Source organism: Nothobranchius furzeri, chromosome 12 (assembly GCF_043380555.1).
Source record: "Nothobranchius furzeri strain GRZ-AD chromosome 12, NfurGRZ-RIMD1, whole genome shotgun sequence".
NCBI classification, from domain to species: Eukaryota; Metazoa; Chordata; class Actinopteri; order Cyprinodontiformes; family Nothobranchiidae; genus Nothobranchius; species Nothobranchius furzeri.
In genome coordinates this window covers 70,077,108-70,097,235 of record NC_091752.1, presented here as the reverse complement: position 1 = coordinate 70,097,235, position 20,128 = coordinate 70,077,108, and the positions used below count along the sequence as shown (strand labels likewise).

General features: G+C 44.8%; 1 protein-coding gene across 5 annotated transcripts in view; it reads left to right on the top strand.

Moving 5' to 3' along the window:
* LOC107376225 (microtubule-associated serine/threonine-protein kinase 1) overlaps window positions 1–20,128 on the top strand; it is a 98,694-nt gene that overhangs the window by 64,756 nt on the left and 13,810 nt on the right. For all 5 annotated transcript variants that reach the window (XM_070542875.1, XM_054750756.2, XM_070542874.1 and 2 more), the window contains 12 exons: window positions 1,805–1,937; window positions 2,023–2,090; window positions 2,569–2,645; window positions 2,737–2,945; window positions 7,976–8,114; window positions 8,213–8,345; window positions 10,308–10,473; window positions 10,566–10,667; window positions 13,142–13,264; window positions 15,407–15,516; window positions 15,599–15,759; window positions 15,843–16,072. In XM_070542875.1, the coding sequence (XP_070398976.1) occupies window positions 1,805–1,937; window positions 2,023–2,090; window positions 2,569–2,645; window positions 2,737–2,945; window positions 7,976–8,114; window positions 8,213–8,345; window positions 10,308–10,473; window positions 10,566–10,667; window positions 13,142–13,264; window positions 15,407–15,516; window positions 15,599–15,759; window positions 15,843–16,072 (1,651 nt within the window). The remainder of the gene's footprint in view (window positions 1–1,804; window positions 1,938–2,022; window positions 2,091–2,568; window positions 2,646–2,736; window positions 2,946–7,975; window positions 8,115–8,212; window positions 8,346–10,307; window positions 10,474–10,565; window positions 10,668–13,141; window positions 13,265–15,406; window positions 15,517–15,598; window positions 15,760–15,842; window positions 16,073–20,128) is intronic.

Here is a 20,128-nt window from a genome sequence, read left to right as displayed (position 1 = left end):
AAATGTAAGAAAAGGGAGAGAGAAAATAATAGAAAGAGGGAAATGAGTGGCTCCTGGGAAAGGCGGAATAAGAAGAGAATAACGAGAGGGAGGTGATGAAGGTCCCACCAAAGCCTGAACAGGTGAGTTTAAAGAAGACCACTGAGTCCACTGGTCTCAGGCTCAGGGAGAGAGGTCCAGAGTCTGGGGGCCACAGCAGCAGATGATCTGTCACCTTTGACCTTTAGCCTGGTGCTGCACAACCAGTAGGCTTTGATCACTGGACCTCAGGGACCTGCTGGGGGTGTAGGGACTAAGAAGATCACCAATGTAAGATGGTGCTTGTCCATGTAAGGCCCTATAGACCAGAACCAGGATCTTGAAATGAACCCTGAAGTTGACTGGCAGCCAGTGAAGCTGGAGGAGAAGCGGGGTGATGTGGGTGTGTTTGGAGGACTTGGTCAGAAGCCGAGCACAGGCGTTCTGAACCACCTGTAGACGGTTCAGGGAGGTTCTGCTCAGACACGTGAAAAGAGAGTTACAGTAGTCTAAGCGTGAGGAGATGAAGGTGTGGAGAACTGTCTCAAGTTCAGAGCGGGACAGAATGGGACTCAGCTTAGCAACGTTCCTGAGATGGAAGAAGGAAGAGCCAACAAGAGAACTGACATGAGAATCCAGGGTGAGAGCTGGGTCAAAGGTCACGCCAAGATTCCTGACAGAAGGTTTGGTGTGAGAAACAAGCTGACCAAGAGTCTCTGACTTTGGGAACCAGCTTGTCTGGGGCACAGATGAGGATCTCAGTCTTATCTTCATTCAGCTGAAGAAAGCTCCCACCATCCAGGTTTTGATAGAGTCTAAGCAGGTGTGTAACAGCTGCAGCGTAGACATCTCATGGGGCTTAAAGGAGATGTACAGTTGGATGTCATCTGCATAAAGATGGTAGGAGATTCCTTTGAAGGAGCTCAGGATGTGCTGAAGAGGAAGCAGATAGAGGCGGAAGAGCAGAGGCCCCAGCACAGAACCTTGTGGGACACCATGGGTAAGAGAGGTGGTGGAGGACCTAAACGGAGACGGCCACAGAAAAGGAGTGCTCAGAGAGATAAGAGGAGAACCACTCCAGAGCAGATCCTGATAGGCCTACCCAGTCTCTCAGCCTCTCCAGTAGCAGGTGATGGTCAACAGTGTCAAAGGCTGCAGTCAGGTCCAGCAGGACCAGAACAGAACAGTCCCCTGCATCACTGTGAGTCAGAAGGTCATTAGAGACCCTAAGAAGAGCTGTTTCAGTAGAATGAGCTCTACGAAAACCTGACTGGAAGCTATCATAGATGTTATGTTCATCAAGAGCAGCTGTGAGTTGTTTAGCCACAACCTTTTCCAAGATCTTGGAGATGAACGGAAGTTTAGAGATGGGTCTGAAGCTGCTATGGAATGAAACATCTTAAAGGAACATAACACGAGTAGAGACAGTGAAGAGAAAACGTCCGCGATGAGGTACTGGATCAAACTCCTTCGGGCAGGACAAGATCAACTGTAACTGGAAGTGTTTAGTTGTTGCTATGGAAACCCAAGGAGGTCACATCAGACACTGGGACCAGTAGTTTATCTGCTGTGGCACAAGGTGGAAATGAGATGGAGAAACAAAACAGTTGTTGGACGTTCTTTAGAAATCAAAGAAAATGATGTCCATTTCACAATTCTGGTTTATTTTCGGATTTGATATTTGTTCTACATTTATTCTACGGTAAATAATCGGAGGTTTTTCTCTCTAACATTATTTAATCAGTGCTTTGTTGTTGTGGTTTAGTAGTTAATCATTGATCTGCAGGAGTTTAACCCGGAGCAGTTTTATCATCTCCTGGAGGCGGCGGAGGATCACGCTAAGGAGGGCCATCTGATGAAAACGGACATTCCCCGTTACATCATCAGCCAGCTGGGACTGACCAGAGACCCCATTGAAGGTGAGGGAGAGCATTAGAGCACAACACCCTCTTGTTTGGAACGAAAGCAACTGGCTGTTTAATAACCAGACAAATTTGTAACCAGAGATGGTAAACCTGGACAGCTACGACGGCGAGGGTCCGATCACGCCTGAGCCAGACGACTCAGCAGAGGTGAGATCTCCACCTGATCATGTCTCCAGATTCATGGATCTAAAATATTTAAGCCTTGGAGAGATGAGTGGTCTCACACAGACATTAATCACTGTTTTAATAATGAAACATGGAGTTGGTGTGAGGAGAATAATAAAAGCTGATGCCCCGGAAATTTTACTCCCTCTTCTCATTTCCTCTGATAGTTTTGGCATCACAGACTTGGCAGACACACTTTTGTTCAACTAATTTAGCTAATTCATGCTGACGCTGAGGAAACAGGATCTGATCGGAGACTCGGGGGGGGGGGGGGGGGGTCCTTTTAGCATTAGGCAGGCGTCCAATGGGGGAATCAACGAGAGGGAGTTAAACAAGAAAAAGGAGGAACTGCTGTGGCCCAAAAATAAAGCTTTTTGGTGTAGACTCTGCTTTTTCTCCTGTTTTGTTACGCTGTATTGTGCTCATGCCAGATTATGATGCTCTGCTCTGTAATCCACAGGGTAAGATTAGAGCCATGAAGCCACCAGGAGAAGCAGACTTCCAGACCATCAAGCTGATCAGTAATGGTGCATATGGGTAAGGGGCATGCTGCGGGACTTCATGTATTCCTTTAGTCTGCAGACGCATGAAGATGTCCTTTCATTCCACCCGTTTGCATGTGAACCAGTGCTGTTTACTTGGTTCGTCACCTGGAGACGCACCAGCGGTTTGCCATGAAGAAAATCAACAAGCAAAACCTGATCCTGAGGAACCAGATCCAGCAGGCCTTTGTGGAAAGAGACATCCTCACGTTTGCGGAGAATCCATTTGTCGTCTCCATGTTCTGCTCCTTTGAGACCCGGCGACACCTCTGCATGGTCATGGAGTACGTGGAAGGTGAGGAAGCGCAGAAGGACGATAAACAATATTCAGAGTCCATGAGCCCTGAGACAGACCGAGATCCCTGGAGCAGAAATCTAGAATGAATGTTTTTGTTGAACAGCGTTTAATCCCTGACAGCCTTTTCCCAGTTCATCACTCATTTTCAGCACAAAGAGAACCAGTTCAAGTAGGAGCAGATGCTGCAGACACACCTGGAATCTGCTGCATCTGCATTGGTTTTATTTACACTATCTGCTATCGCACAAACACGCCCACGACGTCTGAGTTTTCTACTCGTTTTTTATCTGGTTATTTTTCTCGATTCATGATCTAAAAAGTGAACAGGAACTAAACTGACAGAGAAAAACCAAGACTGCAGAAAAAACAGCACCTCACTAAGAAGAATCATGTCTGAATCAATAAATGACATTTTCTTCTTAAAGGGACTTTACGGGGTTTTGAATTTTTATGCTCGCGATCGCCCCCTCAGGCCAAAAGCGTAACGGCAGCTTCGATAGTAGGCTCGTGCACGAGGCGCGCATGTTGTACGTGCACACTCCTTAACGAAAATAACAGCTGAGACAGTCCCGTGTGTGTGTGTGTGTGTGTGGGGGGGGGGGGGGGGGGGGAGAGGACAGAGGACAGGAGAACGTGCAGCTAATTAATTAAATAATGTGGTTCTGTATCTTTCTCTTCAGCACAGCCGACAAAGGTTTATGATGGGTCAGTCCTCCTGCATGCTCAGATCATTCCCTTCCCTTGCTTGAAAAATTGTTCCAAAATGAAAGTTGAACCCACATCTTTTTATCTGTGAATTCAATGCCGTTCGGCGAGTCTCAAATAAAAATTTGGGCATCTTACTGTAAAAAAATATACCATTAATGTAAAAAATAAACTCTAAATAAACTATGTTCACATCCAGAATCAAACCCAGGTCTTCTGCATGAGAGTCCAATGTTTTACTAGATGAGCTAAAGCACCAGTGACGTTTTTTGTATCTGTAACATTTATATCCTTGATGACAGCTGAAACAACGTCAATCCAGAGAACGGTTCAGAGTGAAAATGGCTGTTTTGTTGCTAATTAGCAGGAAATATCTAGAAGAAAGTTCTACAGAAAGTAGCTAAGGGTCCTCAGAAATGTAGCTAGCTTTGTCACTAGGCGTTAGGAACAGCGACAAAGTGGCACTGCCTCTCTCTCTGCTGCTAAAGCTACGGATAGCAAATGCTACGGGCGATGCCTGAGCGTGAACGCGCATGAAGCAGCCTGCTCGACCCGAGCATCTCTCTTTTTCTGTGATTTTACAGAAAAACAGGCAATCACAGTAAAAATGCCAGGGCTCATTCTACAGGACCAGGGCATTGCAGGAGAACGTATGAAGAAGACATTTATTATTTCTACACATGTTTTGGCTGTCACACTTCCATAATGTCCCTTTAAACCAAATCTATTTTTTTTCCTATTAAATGTGAAACACGGGACTTTTTCATCTACTGTGGACGACGGGAGCACACAAGAGACAAAAGGACTCTGCAGGAGCTTTGAGGATCTTTTAGATCTGCAAAAGATGCTTAACTCACCCAGGTCTCATTCGTTATTTGGGTCCCGGGTTCACTTCCAGGCCTGGGGTCTCTCCGGGTACTCCGGCTCCCTCCCACAGTCCAAAAACATGACAGGTTGTTTGGTTTCTCTAAATTGTCCTTGGGTGTGGGTGTGCGTGAACGGTTGTCTGTCCTGCCTGTCTTTATGTTGCCCTGCGATGGACTGGCAACCGGTCCCCCGCCTGTTTGCCCGATAACAGCTGGAGATAGGCCCCAGCCCCCCGCGGCCCTGCGTGGAAAAGCGAGTTACAAACAAGGATGGATCTATAACTGTCACAGCATCCCCCCAGATCCACTCTACAAACTGAAGCTAAAGATGTGTAGCTAAATCACTCCATGTGAAACCTGAAGCTGGAAAATGTCACCTGTCATCAAATTCTAGAAATTTCCAATTTCCAAAGTAAATGAAAGCGTCATATGTGAAGCTTTTATTCTGGAGGAGTTTCTGGCAGATTAACACCATAACATAAATCTAACAGCACCAGTACCTTACTGCTGGTCTGTGTTAAAAGTAACCTCTACTCCAGGGGAGTCAAACTCAAACTCACACGGGGCCGAAATGAAACTCTGGGACGGAGTCGAGGGCCAAACTTAATATTTTTGAAAAAGTGACGGCAAATTTTCACATTTTCTTTATCAACATTTATGCAATTTTGAACCTTTTAATGTGGAAACAAACATATTTCTGCATTAACACTGAATGTGGAATAACCAAATTACACACGAGCAAGTCAGGTTTAAATAAAACACATCAGTGGTATTCATTACTTGTGGTATATTCAGCATTTTTAAAATCTGTTCAGGATTTATGTTTTCTTGTTTATTCATTTTTCTTATTTTTTATTCTCCTTTTTTCTCCTGTAATACGTGTCATCGCTGCTGTGACGTCTAGCTTTCCCCACTGAGGAACAATAAAGGGATTTTCTATTCTATTCATCTATCTGCAGCCTTTCCACTTCCTGTTTACTGTAGGTTAAATCTTTTCTCACGGGCCAACAACAAAATAAAAATATCATTTTATCTTAAATGAAAATGCAACATCTCACCTGTTAACTTTCATGTTTTGGAGCAGAAAAAGAGCATAAAACCAACATATTTAAAGCTCAGTTTGCTCCACTGGTTTACTGTGATGCTCACCTGTTCCAGCCAGATACCTGCATCATGGGGTTGATCTGAGCTGAGGAGGAGACTCCTGTTGTTTTGTTCATCTTCATCATAATAATGACAACATTAGATGACAACAGGTGCTCACATAGGTTTGTGCTGCTGAACATGTCTGAGCAGCTTGACCACGTCATTGTGTGTCGGGGAGGAAAAATAACAACTACAGCAGCCACAGAGTCATGCTGGTTTGAGCGTGTCGCTGCTCGCTGGAGTTATATCAGCTCTGTCTGGAAGTTAGCTGGAAAACTTTCTCTTTCAGTCGTGAACACGTTACTGAGCAGCTAGAATCTCAGTTTATGGGCTTCAACGTCAGAAAACAGCTGAGGAAACTCGGCGCTGAGTGGGAGAAGTGTTTAGTTTGTCCAAGACAGCGGAGCTGCAGACACCGGCAGCAGACGCTGGAAAAAACACAAAGGAGGGGGTGCGTCGGCTCCGCGCTGACGCCGCAAAGCATCATGGGAGTTGAAGTCTAAAATCGGCCAGCGGGTCAGTTTTAATATATTTTTGATATTTATCTCGCGGGCCACATAAAAATGCTCCACGGGCCGCATCTTGAGTCTGACATATGTGCTCTACTCCATCCTAGTGGATACGATGGGTGATTATGGCCTAAATAGGGGAACAGAATTCTTTAACAAAAATAAGATAAGGACAGATATAAAGCAGACATGTGTTTCTGTTAGAGGAGTTAACCTGTGGAATAGCTATTACAGTGATTTTAAAAGATTTTCCTTGTTTAAAAATATGTTTAAAAATAGAAATAGAAAAATATATAAACCAAGAATGAAAAGAGCAAAAATAATAATATTGAAACTCTTGATTGTTTTGCTTTGATGTGGTTACTTATCTAAGGTGTAAAGTATTTTGTTTTGTTTGTTTGTTTGTTTTTGTTTTGTTTTATTCTCAGCATGCAGCTCCAAAAAGGTTGGCGTAATGAGCAAATGCTTCGGCCAATACCTTTTGATTAGCCTTGTTTCGTGTTTCTTGCTTAGTGGTAATCTTTATTCTGTATTCATTGAGATATTTGAATGCTAATAAATAAAAAATAAAAAATGCCAGGGGCCTCATTTATAAAGCTTGCTTACGCACAAAACGGAAAACTGCGTAAGCAACTTTCCACGCAAACTTTGGGATTTATAAAAGGAAACTTAGCGGAAAAATGTGCGCAACTTTGTTGACTAAGGGCCTTACGTACACACATTTGGACATGGATAAATGATGAATCCCAGCAGCGTTATCACTTGTACCGCTTCGTTTTCACACAGAACAACAGATCTCTCTGAAGAACTCACAGCAACTCTGTGCCACTTGGTGGATTTTCTCTTATTTGTTTTGCAGAACTCCCGCTTGTGAAATAGTGCTTCCTTGATCTGCGGTCGCCATCGTTAATGGCGGAGCGCCGCAACGAGCCGGCTTATGTGTATGCATGAGATCCACAAGGCACTTTGCGTTGACCATTTATGGCAGAAAGTGGGCGTGGTGAGGGCGGGATGCGATCCAGAAACACCTGAGCACATTTCTAGGTAGCAGGGATGTGTATTTTTGAAATTCTGGCGATACGATACATATCACTATACAGGGGAGACAATACGATATATTGCGATACATTCATTCAGACGTTACAAGCAATTCTTTTTTACTGAATTTATTGTAAGAATGTTCAATAAACAGTCCAAACTGATACGTAACGTGTTTAACATGAGGTATCTGAACCATGATGGAGGGATTTACATTTCATTGGTGGAAACAAAACCCGTTGCACACTGCTGCCAACTAGTGGGTAGCGATTAAATTGCACAAAATAAAAAGAAAATACACAAATGTTTGCATGAAAATTCTTTCAAGAATTAGATACACGGCCTTTGAATCTCGATGTAATAATCGCAGGAAAATATCACGATATTTTGCCATATCGATATTTTCTTACATCCCTACTAGGTAGTGTGATTTATAAGGGTTTTGTGAAGCTGTGCGTACGCCATGTTTGATGGATCGCAAACCCGTTTGGCGCAAGTACATTTTTTTGCTGAGCTTAAGAACGGTTTCAGTAAGGATTCTACGCCATGTTTTCTAAACGAGACCCCCGGTCTTCACCCCCCGTGTTCTTTAGTGTTTTGCCTAGAATGACTCAAAGCACAGGATCCGAATTCATTCGATTTTCCTTTCGCTCATTTTGCGCTCTCTCCTTCTGATGTGACTAAACAGACTAAAACCGGCACTGGGAGATGTTTGGGTTCATTGTGAATGCCAGTCTGGTCAGACAATGACTTGTTTGTGCAGGTGGTGACTGTGCCACGCTGCTGAAGAACATCGGCGCCCTGCCGGTGGAGATGGCACGCATGTACTTTGCAGAGACGGTTCTTGCACTGGAGTACCTACACAACTACGGCATTGTGCACCGTGACCTCAAACCCGATAAGTATGGCGGAGTTAGTTGTCTTTGTACTGATGCGACCTCGGTATCAGGTCAGAAAGCTCTAATGTCTCACCTCTGTACTCTGTTGGTTTTGTCCTCAGCCTCCTGATAACCTCAATGGGACACATCAAGCTGACTGACTTTGGTCTGTCTAAAATTGGTCTAATGAGTCTGACCACCAACCTGTATGAAGGACACATAGAGAAGGACACACGGGAGTTTTTGGATAAACAGGTAAGACTAAACCGGATCAGAAAGAGAAGGAGGCATGGGTCGCTGTGAGACGCTGATGATCGGAAATACCACAGGTTCATAAGATCAGAGCACAAACATTTAAACACATCCGTGTGAAAAAGAAATACAAACACTTCTACTGTTTTTAATCATCTTTATTCGTTTGTTTTTAATGATCTTATTATCCTCTTTTGTTTTTTTGCCATTTAAAGTAACAGAGCCAGAAGGTCGTTAGAGACCCTAAAGGTTGGTTTATGCTTGACGTGTTCGCGAGGTCCGCGCGGAAAAGTTGCGTCATTTTAACAACCACGCCCCTCCACCGCGCCTCCGCACGGCCCAAAATATCCGCAACGCACACCTAGGAAATTTTTTAACCACGCGGACGGACGGACGCGGAAAAACATGGCGGACCGGCAAGAACTAGTATGGCAGAGGTTGGTAAATACAGACATTTGTATGATTCAGCTCTCAGAGATCACCGTGATCAACATGTTGTTAATAATTCTTGGAGAGAAATAGCTCGCACTGTCGGAAAAGACGAGGACACTGTTAAAAATGTTGGAATGCCATGTTGTAAACAGTAATTTTTACTTCTACTATGGTGTAGTGTTGGATGCATGCCGTAGAGCTCCATGCTGCCCCCTACAGTTTGGGAGAATATTGGCTCACCGCAGAGACAAGCCGCACGAACCATAAACACTGCGAGTTGTGAAGCGCGTTCCATCCGCGAGCCTCGTCACCAAGCGGAAAGTGAATGAGTCAAGCATAAACCAAGCTTAAGAAGAGCTGTTTCAGTAGAACGAGCTCTGCAGAAACCTGACAGGAAACCTTCGTTGATGTTGTGTTCATCAAGAGCAGCTTAGAGTTGTTTACACACACGCATCGGTGAGAGCATGTCTGACTTCAGCACAGGGAAAGGGATGACACAGCTTTATCAAGCTTTTCCTCATCACCATCAAACACATTTTTTTATTTATTTATTTGTTCATTTTCATAACTATGAGACCATCAAATCTCCTTCATTTTCCAGAAGTTTATTTAAATTGGAAACATTTAATGGGACGTTTTAAGCAGAACTCACCTTTTGTGCTGCCATGTGGATCTCTGCTCCCTTTATAAACACTCCAAATGTGAAAACCCCGTCCATCCCTTTTCTGTCAGTGGTTTCAAAAAGGCCCTTATTGTGATGTCACAATAAGGAAAATTTGCCTAACCCCTCCCTTATCTGTCAATGCTGAAGGAGCAGCTCTACTCCGAGATATCGGAGCTCCTCAACTAACAGCAGCCAATCAGTGCATGGGTGGGCGTGGCCAGCATGTTTTCTGAGTCCTAAAACTGCTCATTCTGGAAGGTACTTAAAATGTCAAGAATAAAACTGTGCAGATCAGTTTGTGTGAGAGGGATTTTGTACAATGAAACGTTGCAATCATGTTTGTATGGACCATAGAACTATTATAACTTGTTTAAGAAGGTATACTGTGTCCCCTTTAAATAAGAACCCGGTGTAGACTCAGTTCTTTCTGGCATCAAAAGCATGTAGACTGTTCAGATTCAGTCTGATCCGATGGAAGTTTGAGTATAAAACGCCCTTTGATGTCTTTTTGTTTCCGTGAAAAGATATTCCCTTTCATTGTGCAGCAGGCGTATCTGAAGCCTGATAAAACGAGGCCGTTAGCGGTTGGCAGAACAATAAACCACTATCTCCCCCAACTATTACAATCAGAGGGTATCTGTTTGAAAGCACGGCTTGGACTCACCAGCCTTTCATTCACCAACACACGCTTTGAACCTGAGCCTCATTATTTTTCTCGTGCGCGTGTCACGGCGGCCAGAAATCTGTTAGCATTCAGGGCCGTGTGGTCCATTTGCACATGAAAACACACACAGCAGGGCTTTAGTCCTGGCATCTCTGAGAGAGAAGCAGGAAAGACATGAAATCAGGTCCTTTTGTTGCTCCTTTAGGTGTGTGGGACTCCAGAGTATATTGCCCCAGAGGTGATTCTCCGTCAGGGCTATGGGAAGCCGGTGGACTGGTGGGCTATGGGCATCATCCTGTACGAGTTTCTTGTGGGTTGTGTTCCATTCTTCGGAGACACTCCAGAGGAGCTCTTTGGACAGGTCATTACAGGTGAGGAACACCAGGCTTTTACCTCAACTGAAGAAGAGTGGATGCAAACCTAAACCATGCTTCCTCATGCTTTACACGTCACCCTGCTGTAGATGACATAGTGTGGCCTGAAGGTGATGATGCTCTTCCTGTTGATGCCCAGCATCTGATCTCCTCCCTGCTGCAGACAAACCCACTGGTGCGACTGGGCACAGGTCAGTAATCTGGAGCATGCATATATACTGTATATGTATATTATGAAGTGGAATTACAACTGTCGTATCCAAACCTGCAGCAGCTGGCTGTAGCTAGCACTAACATGAGCCGACTAAATAAGCCACGAGGTAAAAAGTTCCACACTGTACAACCAAAAATATTACAAGTCCAGTTGCAACAAAGCCAGGTCACCATCAGTCCATGATTTTGTAGCCTCGTTTAGCTCCCTCAAACTAGCAGAAGTAAAATAAAGGTTAATCAGTGTTGTCTCTAGCGATGGGTACCGAATTCGGTACTTTTTAAGGTACCGACCGAATTCCACAGTACCGACCGAGCACCGATTCACGTCATTTGAAATGGTGCCTCGTTTCGGTACGCGTCCTTCACAACGAGAACTTGCCTAGACAGCTGTGCATGCTCAAGAGCGTTAAGTCGTCGGTCGCCGCGAGCCAGTTGTGAACAGAGCAGCATGGTAGAAAGAACGCACGCTAAAGCTTGGGTCCACTTCACTAAATGTGATGGGTAACTGGGTGATGATGAAACCAGCGACAGACAACGATCTAAGTGAGACATCCTCATCTTAATCTGCTCCGGTAGGTAAATAAAATGTTTAAGATAACGTTAGCTTGATTTGTTAGCTTCCGTTTCGCTAATGGTGCATTCGCTTTCTCCTCGGAACTCCGAATTTCCGACTAGATGAACATGAACGCGCTCTAAAGTTTGGCTTCACTTTACTAAATGCGACGGGTGACTGGGTGAAGATGAAACCATTGACAACGATCTAAGTGTGAGGCATCATCGTTTTAATCTGCTCCAGCAGCTAAATAAACTGTTTAAGATAATGTTAGCTTGATATGTTAGCTTCCATTGCCACCATTGTTACCAGCTAATGGTGCGTTTGCTTTCTCCTCGGAAATTCTAACTTCCCAGTAGGAAAAATCAAATGAAAAAGGACGGCAAAAGGAATGAAGATACACAGTAAATTTAGTTCACAGTAAAGATGTTTGCTTCAGTTTAATTATCAGCTTATAAAACTACAAGGACGATGTTAAAATACAAACAGTTGAATGTTATTTATCGTGATATTTATCAAATATGGTTATAAATTGAGAAAAATATATATTTAATTATAAAAGAGAATTAAATAATAAACACTCAAAAGTATCGGAAATTGGTACCGCTAAGTACCGGTATCGATTCGTAGGTACCGGGAATTAGTACCGAATCGATTCAAATGTCAAAGGTACCCATCCCTAGTTGTCTCACATAATTATAAACTTAACATGATTATCTAAATCCTGCTTTTATTTGCTCAAATAAAAAAAATGCTAAAAATAACATTTCATATTGCCTTTTTTCTTGATGTGGACACTAAAGGGTTAACCCATTATCTCCCTCCCCTGTCCAAACGGAGCGCTGCCCCATGCGGCTGCATGTACTGAAGTGAGGAGAGTCCCAACCCTACCTCCCCACCTAGTGGGCACTTATGTTGTGTAATGTCTGAAGTCTGTGTGCATATCTGTCTGAGGTGTTTTTTTGCATAGCAGAGCTGCCCTCCCTGTGGAGGGTAACTCTGAAGCGCCTTTTTCTCCCTCCCTCTGACTCTATCCTCATATAAACCCTCTCGATCTATTACGGTAGCGCGACTCGGGTTGCGAATGACCACAGTCACCAATTCTTGTCATGCGTCTATGTATGTATGTCTGATCTCAGAATTGTGTGTACTGAAACTCTAATTTCCCTCTGGAATTAATAAAGTATCTTTGAATTTGAATCTGTGGTTTTATGTTTAATCATGAGCCGCTGCTGTAGAAATCAGGTAAAACGTCTGGGTTTACATAATTTCTAAATAACTTAAATAACACCATCCATAATTAACAGAATAACAATCCATCTTAAACTTTAGGAAAATAATACGTTGTTTACTTCTGCAGGAAAATAACCAGGGTCCTACCCGTAGTAAACAGTGAGGGCTGTAAAAGTTCTGCATGCACCTTAAGGACCACCATTATCCGTCTAATGTTATCAAATAAAGAGTTTTTTCCTGGTACTCATCGTCTAAATTAACTACTCAATGTAATATTCAGCAAATAATTAGAATTATGCAACATTTTCACTGCAGAACTGCAAGGACCTAGTCTGGACGTTCTACAGAAGTAGTCTGGACCGTTATAGGCATGATCATGTGACGCTGACTGTTTGCAGGGAAGCTTGCATTAGAGGACACTTCCAGTGCTATTTTTCACCTTCCTGCTCCTCCATAGGAAGTTCCTCCAATGGTCACCCACCCCTGAATGTTAGTCGCTCACCCAGGAGAATAGCTGTTGTGTATTTCTGCTCGGGGGTTAAGTTCACCCCAATCAGTCAACTTCATTCAGGGTCACAGTAGGTCAGCAGGCTTCACCTCCCTTCTGCTCCACCTGCTGCTTGTTTATGCACGCACCCACCTCCTTTCTGCCCTCCGCCCCTCCAGGTGGTGCTTTTGAAGTCAAGCAGCACTCGTTCTTCACAGCGGTGGACTGGAACAGCCTGCTGCGACAGAAAGCAGAGTTCATTCCTCACCTGGAGTCGGAGGAAGACACCAGTTATTTTGACAGTAAGTTTTACCCCGACGAATGCGCCAAAAAAGGCCTGATTCAGGATCAGCACCTCCATCTTTCCTACAACAGCCGCCATGCCCACAGATAGAAGGATGTGGTGGGAAGGGCAGTTATTAGAAATATTTTGGTTTGATTTTTACTAAATAGGTAATTACTTGTTTGTTTATGGAGTTATAAACTTGTAATAAGCAGTCATTTAGACACATGCACGAGCCGTTTTCAGCTCTGTCTTGTTAAATGCACCACGTACGTTACGAAAAAAGTAACTTTAAGTATTCAACCGAAAAAGAGGCGAGCTGAAGAAAACCTTGGGAGTTCTGAAGAAACATGAGCAACAGTGAAGCAAGTACAGAGAGATCCGTTACTGTCTGTGTGTGTGTGTGTGTGTGTGTGTGTGTGTGCGTGCGTGGATGTCTGGGCCGAGCTGACTGAGCTCCCGGCTGCAGTTTTGTGTGTAGGGAGGGGCGGGCGCTCTGTGTGACTGGCCAATCACAGAGCGTGAAAGTTACCCAATGAGGATTTTCCTTCAGCACGATTACAGATATTTACGATTTTTACTCGTTTCATGCTGGTATTCGTCAAAAATGCTTTATCCGTACTGGATACGCGTCTGAAACGAGGATCCGGCTCATCCCTAGCTGTAACCACCCTGCCCTGCCTCCTCCTCCTTGGTGCCTGCCGGCTGTGATCACAAGCAACAACAGAGTAGTTCCCGCTGCTTCTTCGGGAAACAGCACAAAAAAATAAATAAAATCAATAAAACTTGGGATCATGTAGGCGTGGCGCTCGGCTACGCCTATGTAAGGGAAACACTGTAGCCCATAATTTGGCACTCAAGTGCATCTTAGTTAGATTAGTTAAATATTCTGCCTAAAAGTGTCAGTGTTGCACCATCTTCAGGTAAAAACTCTGCAGTGCATTTGAATTTAAATCTTCCATCCCTATTGGCTAAGGGGTACACTGTGATGTTAGCTGGTACATTATGATGTCACAATGTCGTTATGAGCCTGTGTGTATTTGTAAGTGGCTCCGACCTCTCGTTCTAGCAAGCAACATCATTTGTTGCATTTTTCAAACAGGAAGTAGGAGTGGAGTAAGACTTTGGTAGGGGGTGACTTGCTCTTTAAAAGCCAACAACGGATATCGTTGGTCAGATTCGCCTGTGTTTTCTCCACAAATCCGCTTGAGAGACATTTATTCCTACCTAACAGAAAGCCCCGGATCCTTCACTCATGAAAAATAAAGGCTTTCAAAAGTCTGGAGGCCTACGATTATTTTGTTTCAAGGAAAGTTGGACCAAGCAGTGACGGGCGAAGGCCAAAGAAAACGGCAAAGCCGGGTTAGTCTTCTTTAATCAGAGTCCTTATATAATTCTTTATTTATTATTACGATGACCGCCGGTTGAGACAACTGAATCAGATGTTACTGTGGGTTTAAAATAAACAACGATGAATGTTTTTTTAAAAGCATCTTCTCTAATGAACAAATACTTAGTCACAAGGACTTGCCACGAACAAAATGAGCCTCACAAACTGTCAGTTTCTGCAGGAATCCAGGCTTTCTTCGAGGAGTACGGGTCGCCCACCATCATCTCTTTTGTATTTTGCGGTCCTTTATGGAGGAAATTCCACTAAAACATTTTTATCAAGCCTCCCACGGACCGAACAATCCGCCACACAACAAGAACGATCCATCTGCTTTGCTAAATCTTTCTCCAAACGTGCAAATTGTAGGCTAAATACGCTGTTTCGTGCGACACAATCCTGTGATGCAATGCGAGAAACCTAAACCATGACTTCACAAAAGATCCTTCTATTGTAGCAAAGTGCAACAAACAGCTGAAGGTCAGAGTTCATGAAGCGAAGAAGGCTGCTCAGTCTTGTGTCTGAAGAAAGGAGGGTGAGCAGTTCAAGGCTGGAGGTCTGCTGTTCATCGGTATCGTCTTTGCTTGTTTCTGCATCTGCTGGTGGAAACAGTTGAAATGTTGCATAGTGTGTTGCAATGGCTACATCATCTCTGACCTTGGTTTCAAACTTAGGAATGAAAGGCGGTAGGTGATGTTTAGTCCTGGGCCTTTAGTTGATCGTTTGCTTATGCCTTTAGTAATAACTTATTTAATATTCGCTCCTCTCCACCAGCTCGTTCTGAGCGCTACCATCATGTGCAGTCGTACGATGAAGACGACACCAATGACGACGAACCTGCGGAGATCCATCGCTTCTCATCCTGCTCCCCTCGCTTCAGCAAGGTTCGAACCCGACGCTAATATTCACTACTCTTGTAATGTCTTTGTTCAGTAAGACCAACTGAAATGTGGTGTGGACCTGTAGGTGTACAGCAGTATGGAACATTTGTCTCAGCTGGAGCACAAACCTCACACGGTGACGCTACGGGAACACAAAGTCCCCAGAGATGACCGAGTCAACAAGAGAGAGGGTCTGGGAGGTGTTACCCTCAGAGATAAAAGCTGGAGGGCAGGTTCTCCAGAGATGTGCGTGGAAAAAGCAAAGCAGAGTATCATTGTGTTTATCTTTAGTTTTCTAATTGACTACATTTGTTGCTTTGCTTTTTCAGGAAGCGCTTTTCCTGCTCTGAGTCCTCCTTCACTGAGAGCGACTCCAGTCCGCCGTCAGGGGCCCGCAGACGCTTCTCTGCCCTGGTGGACACATACCGCTTCGCCTCCCCTCTTGAGCTGGACTCCGAGTTGTCTGTTTCTGGAAAACAGCCTCCTGTGAAGACCAGGGGGGCTTCCATGGAAGATCAAAAAACTTTCCTTAAAGATGGGAATGGCATCTCCACAGCAGGTGAGAAGGGATGCGGTTGCCATCAAACAAAATTGTTCACGACTCACATAAAATACGCAAACATAATCATTGGTCCTCACAACTGTCTTTAACCCTGGAATTAGTCAGGCTGCCCGTTTAAGGGCTGGAAGGTAGTCACGGTGCTGTTTAGGATCAGGGTGTGTACCACACAGAACACGGACCACAGGAAGCTGAGGACACAGATGTCTCAGGAGATTACAAACACTATCATGGACCAGCTTGTTAAAACTTGATGCTAGAAGACCCTCTCCAATCAGCTGAAGTCTAGAAGACCGTCTCTAATCAGCTGAAGTCTAGAAGACCATCTCCAATCAGCTGAAGGCTAGAAGACCGTCTCCAATCAGCTGAAGGCTAGAAGACCATCTCCAATCAGCTAAAGGCTAGAAGATCGTCTCCAATCAGCTGAAGTCTAGAAGACCGTCTCTAATCAGCTGAAGTCTAGAAGACCATCTCCAATCAGCTGAAGGCTAGAAGACCGTCTCTAATGAGCTAAAGGCTAGGAGACCGTCTCCAATCAGCTGAAGTCTAGAAGACCATCTCCAATCAGCTGAAGGCTAGAAGACCGTCTCTAATCAGCTAAAGGCTAGGAGACCGTCTCCAATCAGCTAAAGGCTAGAAGACCATCTCCAATCAGCTGAAGGCTAGAAGACCGTCTCTAATCAGCTGAAGGCTAGAAGACCGTCTCTAATGAGCTAAAGGCTAGGAGACCGTCTCCAATCAGCTGAAGTCTAGAAGACCATCTCCAATCAGCTGAAGGCTAGAAGACCGTCTCTAATCAGCTAAAGGCTAGGAGACCGTCTCCAATCAGCTGAAGTCTAGAAGACCATCTCCAATCAGCTGAAGGCTAGAAGACCGTCTCCAATCAGCTAAAGGCTAGAAGACCGTCTCCAATCAGCTGAAGTCTAGAAGACCGTCTCCAATCAGCTGAAGGCTAGAAGACCGTCTCCAATCAGCTGAAGGCTAGAAGACCGTCTCCAATCAGCTAAAGGCTAGAAGACCATCTCCAATCAGCTGAAGTCTAGAAGACCGTCTCCAATCAGCTGAAGGCTAGAAGACCGTCTCCAATCAGCTGAAGTCTAGAAGACCATCTCCAATCAGCTGAAGTCTAGAAGACCGTCTCCAATCAGCTGAAGTCTAGAAGACCATCTCCAATCAGCTAAAGGCTAGAAGACCATCTCCAATCAGCTGAAGTCTAGAAGACCGTCTCCAATCAGCTAAAGGCTAGAAGACCATCTCCAATCAGCTAAAGGCTAGAAGACCATCTCCAATCAGCTAAAGGCTAGAAGACCATCTCCAATCAGCTAAAGGCTAGAAGACCATCTCCAATCAGCTGAAGGCTAGAAGACCGTCTCTAATCAGCTGAAGGCTAGAAGACCGTCTCTAATGAGCTAAAGGCTAGGAGACCGTCTCCAATCAGCTGAAGTCTAGAAGACCATCTCCAATCAGCTGAAGGCTAGAAGACCGTCTCTAATCAGCTAAAGGCTAGGAGACCGTCTCCAATCAGCTGAAGTCTAGAAGACCATCTCCAATCAGCTGAAGGCTAGAAGACCGTCTCCAATCAGCTAAAGGCTAGAAGACCGTCTCCAATCAGCTGAAGTCTAGAAGACCGTCTCCAATCAGCTGAAGGCTAGAAGACCGTCTCCAATCAGCTAAAGGCTAGAAGACCATCTCCAATCAGCTGAAGTCTAGAAGACCGTCTCCAATCAGCTGAAGGCTAGAAGACCGTCTCCAATCAGCTAAAGGCTAGAAGACCATCTCCAATCAGCTAAAGGCTAGAAGACCATCTCCAATCAGCTAAAGGCTAGGAGACCATCTCCAATCAGCTGAAGGCTAGAAGACCGTCTCTAATCAGCTGAAGTCTAGAAGACCATCTCCAATCAGCTGAAGTCTAGAAGACCGTCTCCAATCAGCTAAAGGCTAGAAGACCGTCTCCAATCAGCTAAAGGCTAGAAGACCGTCTCCAATCAGCTAAAGGCTAGAAGACCGTCTCCAATCAGCTAAAGTCTGGAAGACCATCTCCAATCAGCTAAAGGCTAGAAGACCATCTCCAATCAGCTAAAGGCTAGAAGACCGTCTCCAATCAGCTAAAGTCTGGAAGACCATCTCCAATCAGCTAAAGGCTAGAAGACCGTCTCCAATCAGCTAAAGGCTAGAAGACCGTCTCCAATCAGCTAAAGGCTAGAAGACCATCTCCAATCAGCTAAAGGCTAGAAGACCATCTCCAATCAGCTAAAGGCTAGAAGACCATCTCCAATCAGCTAAAGTCTGGAAGACCATCTCCAATCAGCTAAAGGCTAGAAGACCATCTCCAATCAGCTAAAGGCTAGAAGACCGTCTCCAATCAGCTAAAGGCTAGAAGACCGTCTCCAATCAGCTAAAGGCTAGAAGACCGTCTCCAATCAGCTAAAGGCTAGAAGACCGTCTCCAATCAGCTAAAGGCTAGAAGACCGTCTCCAATCAGCTAAAGGCTAGAAGACCGTCTCCAATCAGCTAAAGGCTAGAAGGCCATCTCCAATCAGCTAAAGTCTGGAAGACCATCTCCAATCAGCTAAAGTCTGGAAGACCATCTCCAATCAGCTAAAGGCTAGAAGACCATCTCCAATCAGCTAAAGGCTAGAAGACCATCTCCAATCAGCTAAAGGCTAGAAGACCGTCTCCAATCAGCTAAAGGCTAGAAGACCGTCTCCAATCAGCTAAAGGCTAGAAGACCGTCTCCAATCAGCTAAAGGCTAGAAGACCGTCTCCAATCAGCTAAAGGCTAGAAGACCGTCTCCAATCAACTAAAGGCTAGAAGACCGTCTCCAATTAGCTAAAGGCTAGAAGACCATCTCCAATCAGCTAAAGGCTAGAAGACCGTCTCCAATCAGCTAAAGGCTAGGAGACCATCTCCAATCAGCTAAAGGCTAGAAGACCATCTCCAATCAGCTAAAGGCTAGAAGACCATCTCCAATCAGCTAAAGGCTAGAAGACCGTCTCCAATCAGCTAAAGGCTAGAAGACCGTCTCCAATCAGCTAAAGGCTAGAAGACCGTCTCCAATCAGCTAAAGGCTAGAAGACCGTCTCCAATCAGCTAAAGGCTAGAAGACCGTCTCCAATCAACTAAAGGCTAGAAGACCGTCTCCAATTAGCTAAAGGCTAGAAGACCATCTCCAATCAGCTAAAGGCTAGAAGACCGTCTCCAATCAGCTAAAGGCTAGAAGACCGTCTCCAATCAGCTAAAGGCTAGGAGACCATCTCCAATCAGCTAAAGGCTAGAAGACCATCTCCAATCAGCTAAAGGCTAGAAGACCATCTCCAATCAGCTAAAGGCTAGAAGACCATCTCCAATTGGCTATAGGAGGTAGAGCGGATGGTCCAGTAATCACAAGGTTGCAGGTTCAGTCCCAGCTCTGACCAGAGAATGCTGCTGTTGTATCCTTGGGCAAGACACTTAACCCACGTTGCCTGCTGGTGGTGGTCAGAGGGACCGGTGGCGCCTGTGCTCGGTAGTCTCCCCTCTGTCAGTGCGCCCCAGGGCAGCTGTGGCTACATTGTAGCTCATCCCCACCAGCGTGTGAATTGGTGGATGACTGATTGTTTTGTGAAGTGCCTTGGGGGGTTGCAGAACCCTAAGAAGGTGCTATACAAATGCAGGCTATTTACCATCTCTAATTGGCTAAGACTAGAAGATGGTTTCCAAGCAGATAAAGGCTAGAAAACCATCTCTAGTGTTCAAAGGTCCTCTTGACTTCAGACAACCTTTCTAGATGTTCGACTCAAGAAGACAACTGACCTACCAAAAAGGTTAGAAGTCAACTCCACGGCCAAGGTACACCAGTGTCAGATATGAGTCAAAGTGGACCTGATGACAGACAACTGAGGACACCACTGTTGGACGTACATCATGAAGAAATGGGTTGAAGTCAGTCAAGCTGCTTGTTAACGAGCCACAAAGATTCTGGAAGAACTTTATTATTTTTTATCCAGAGGAAACAAAACTGCAGATATTTGTTAAATCCCATCCGCTCCATGACCACAGACACGAAACAAAGCAAA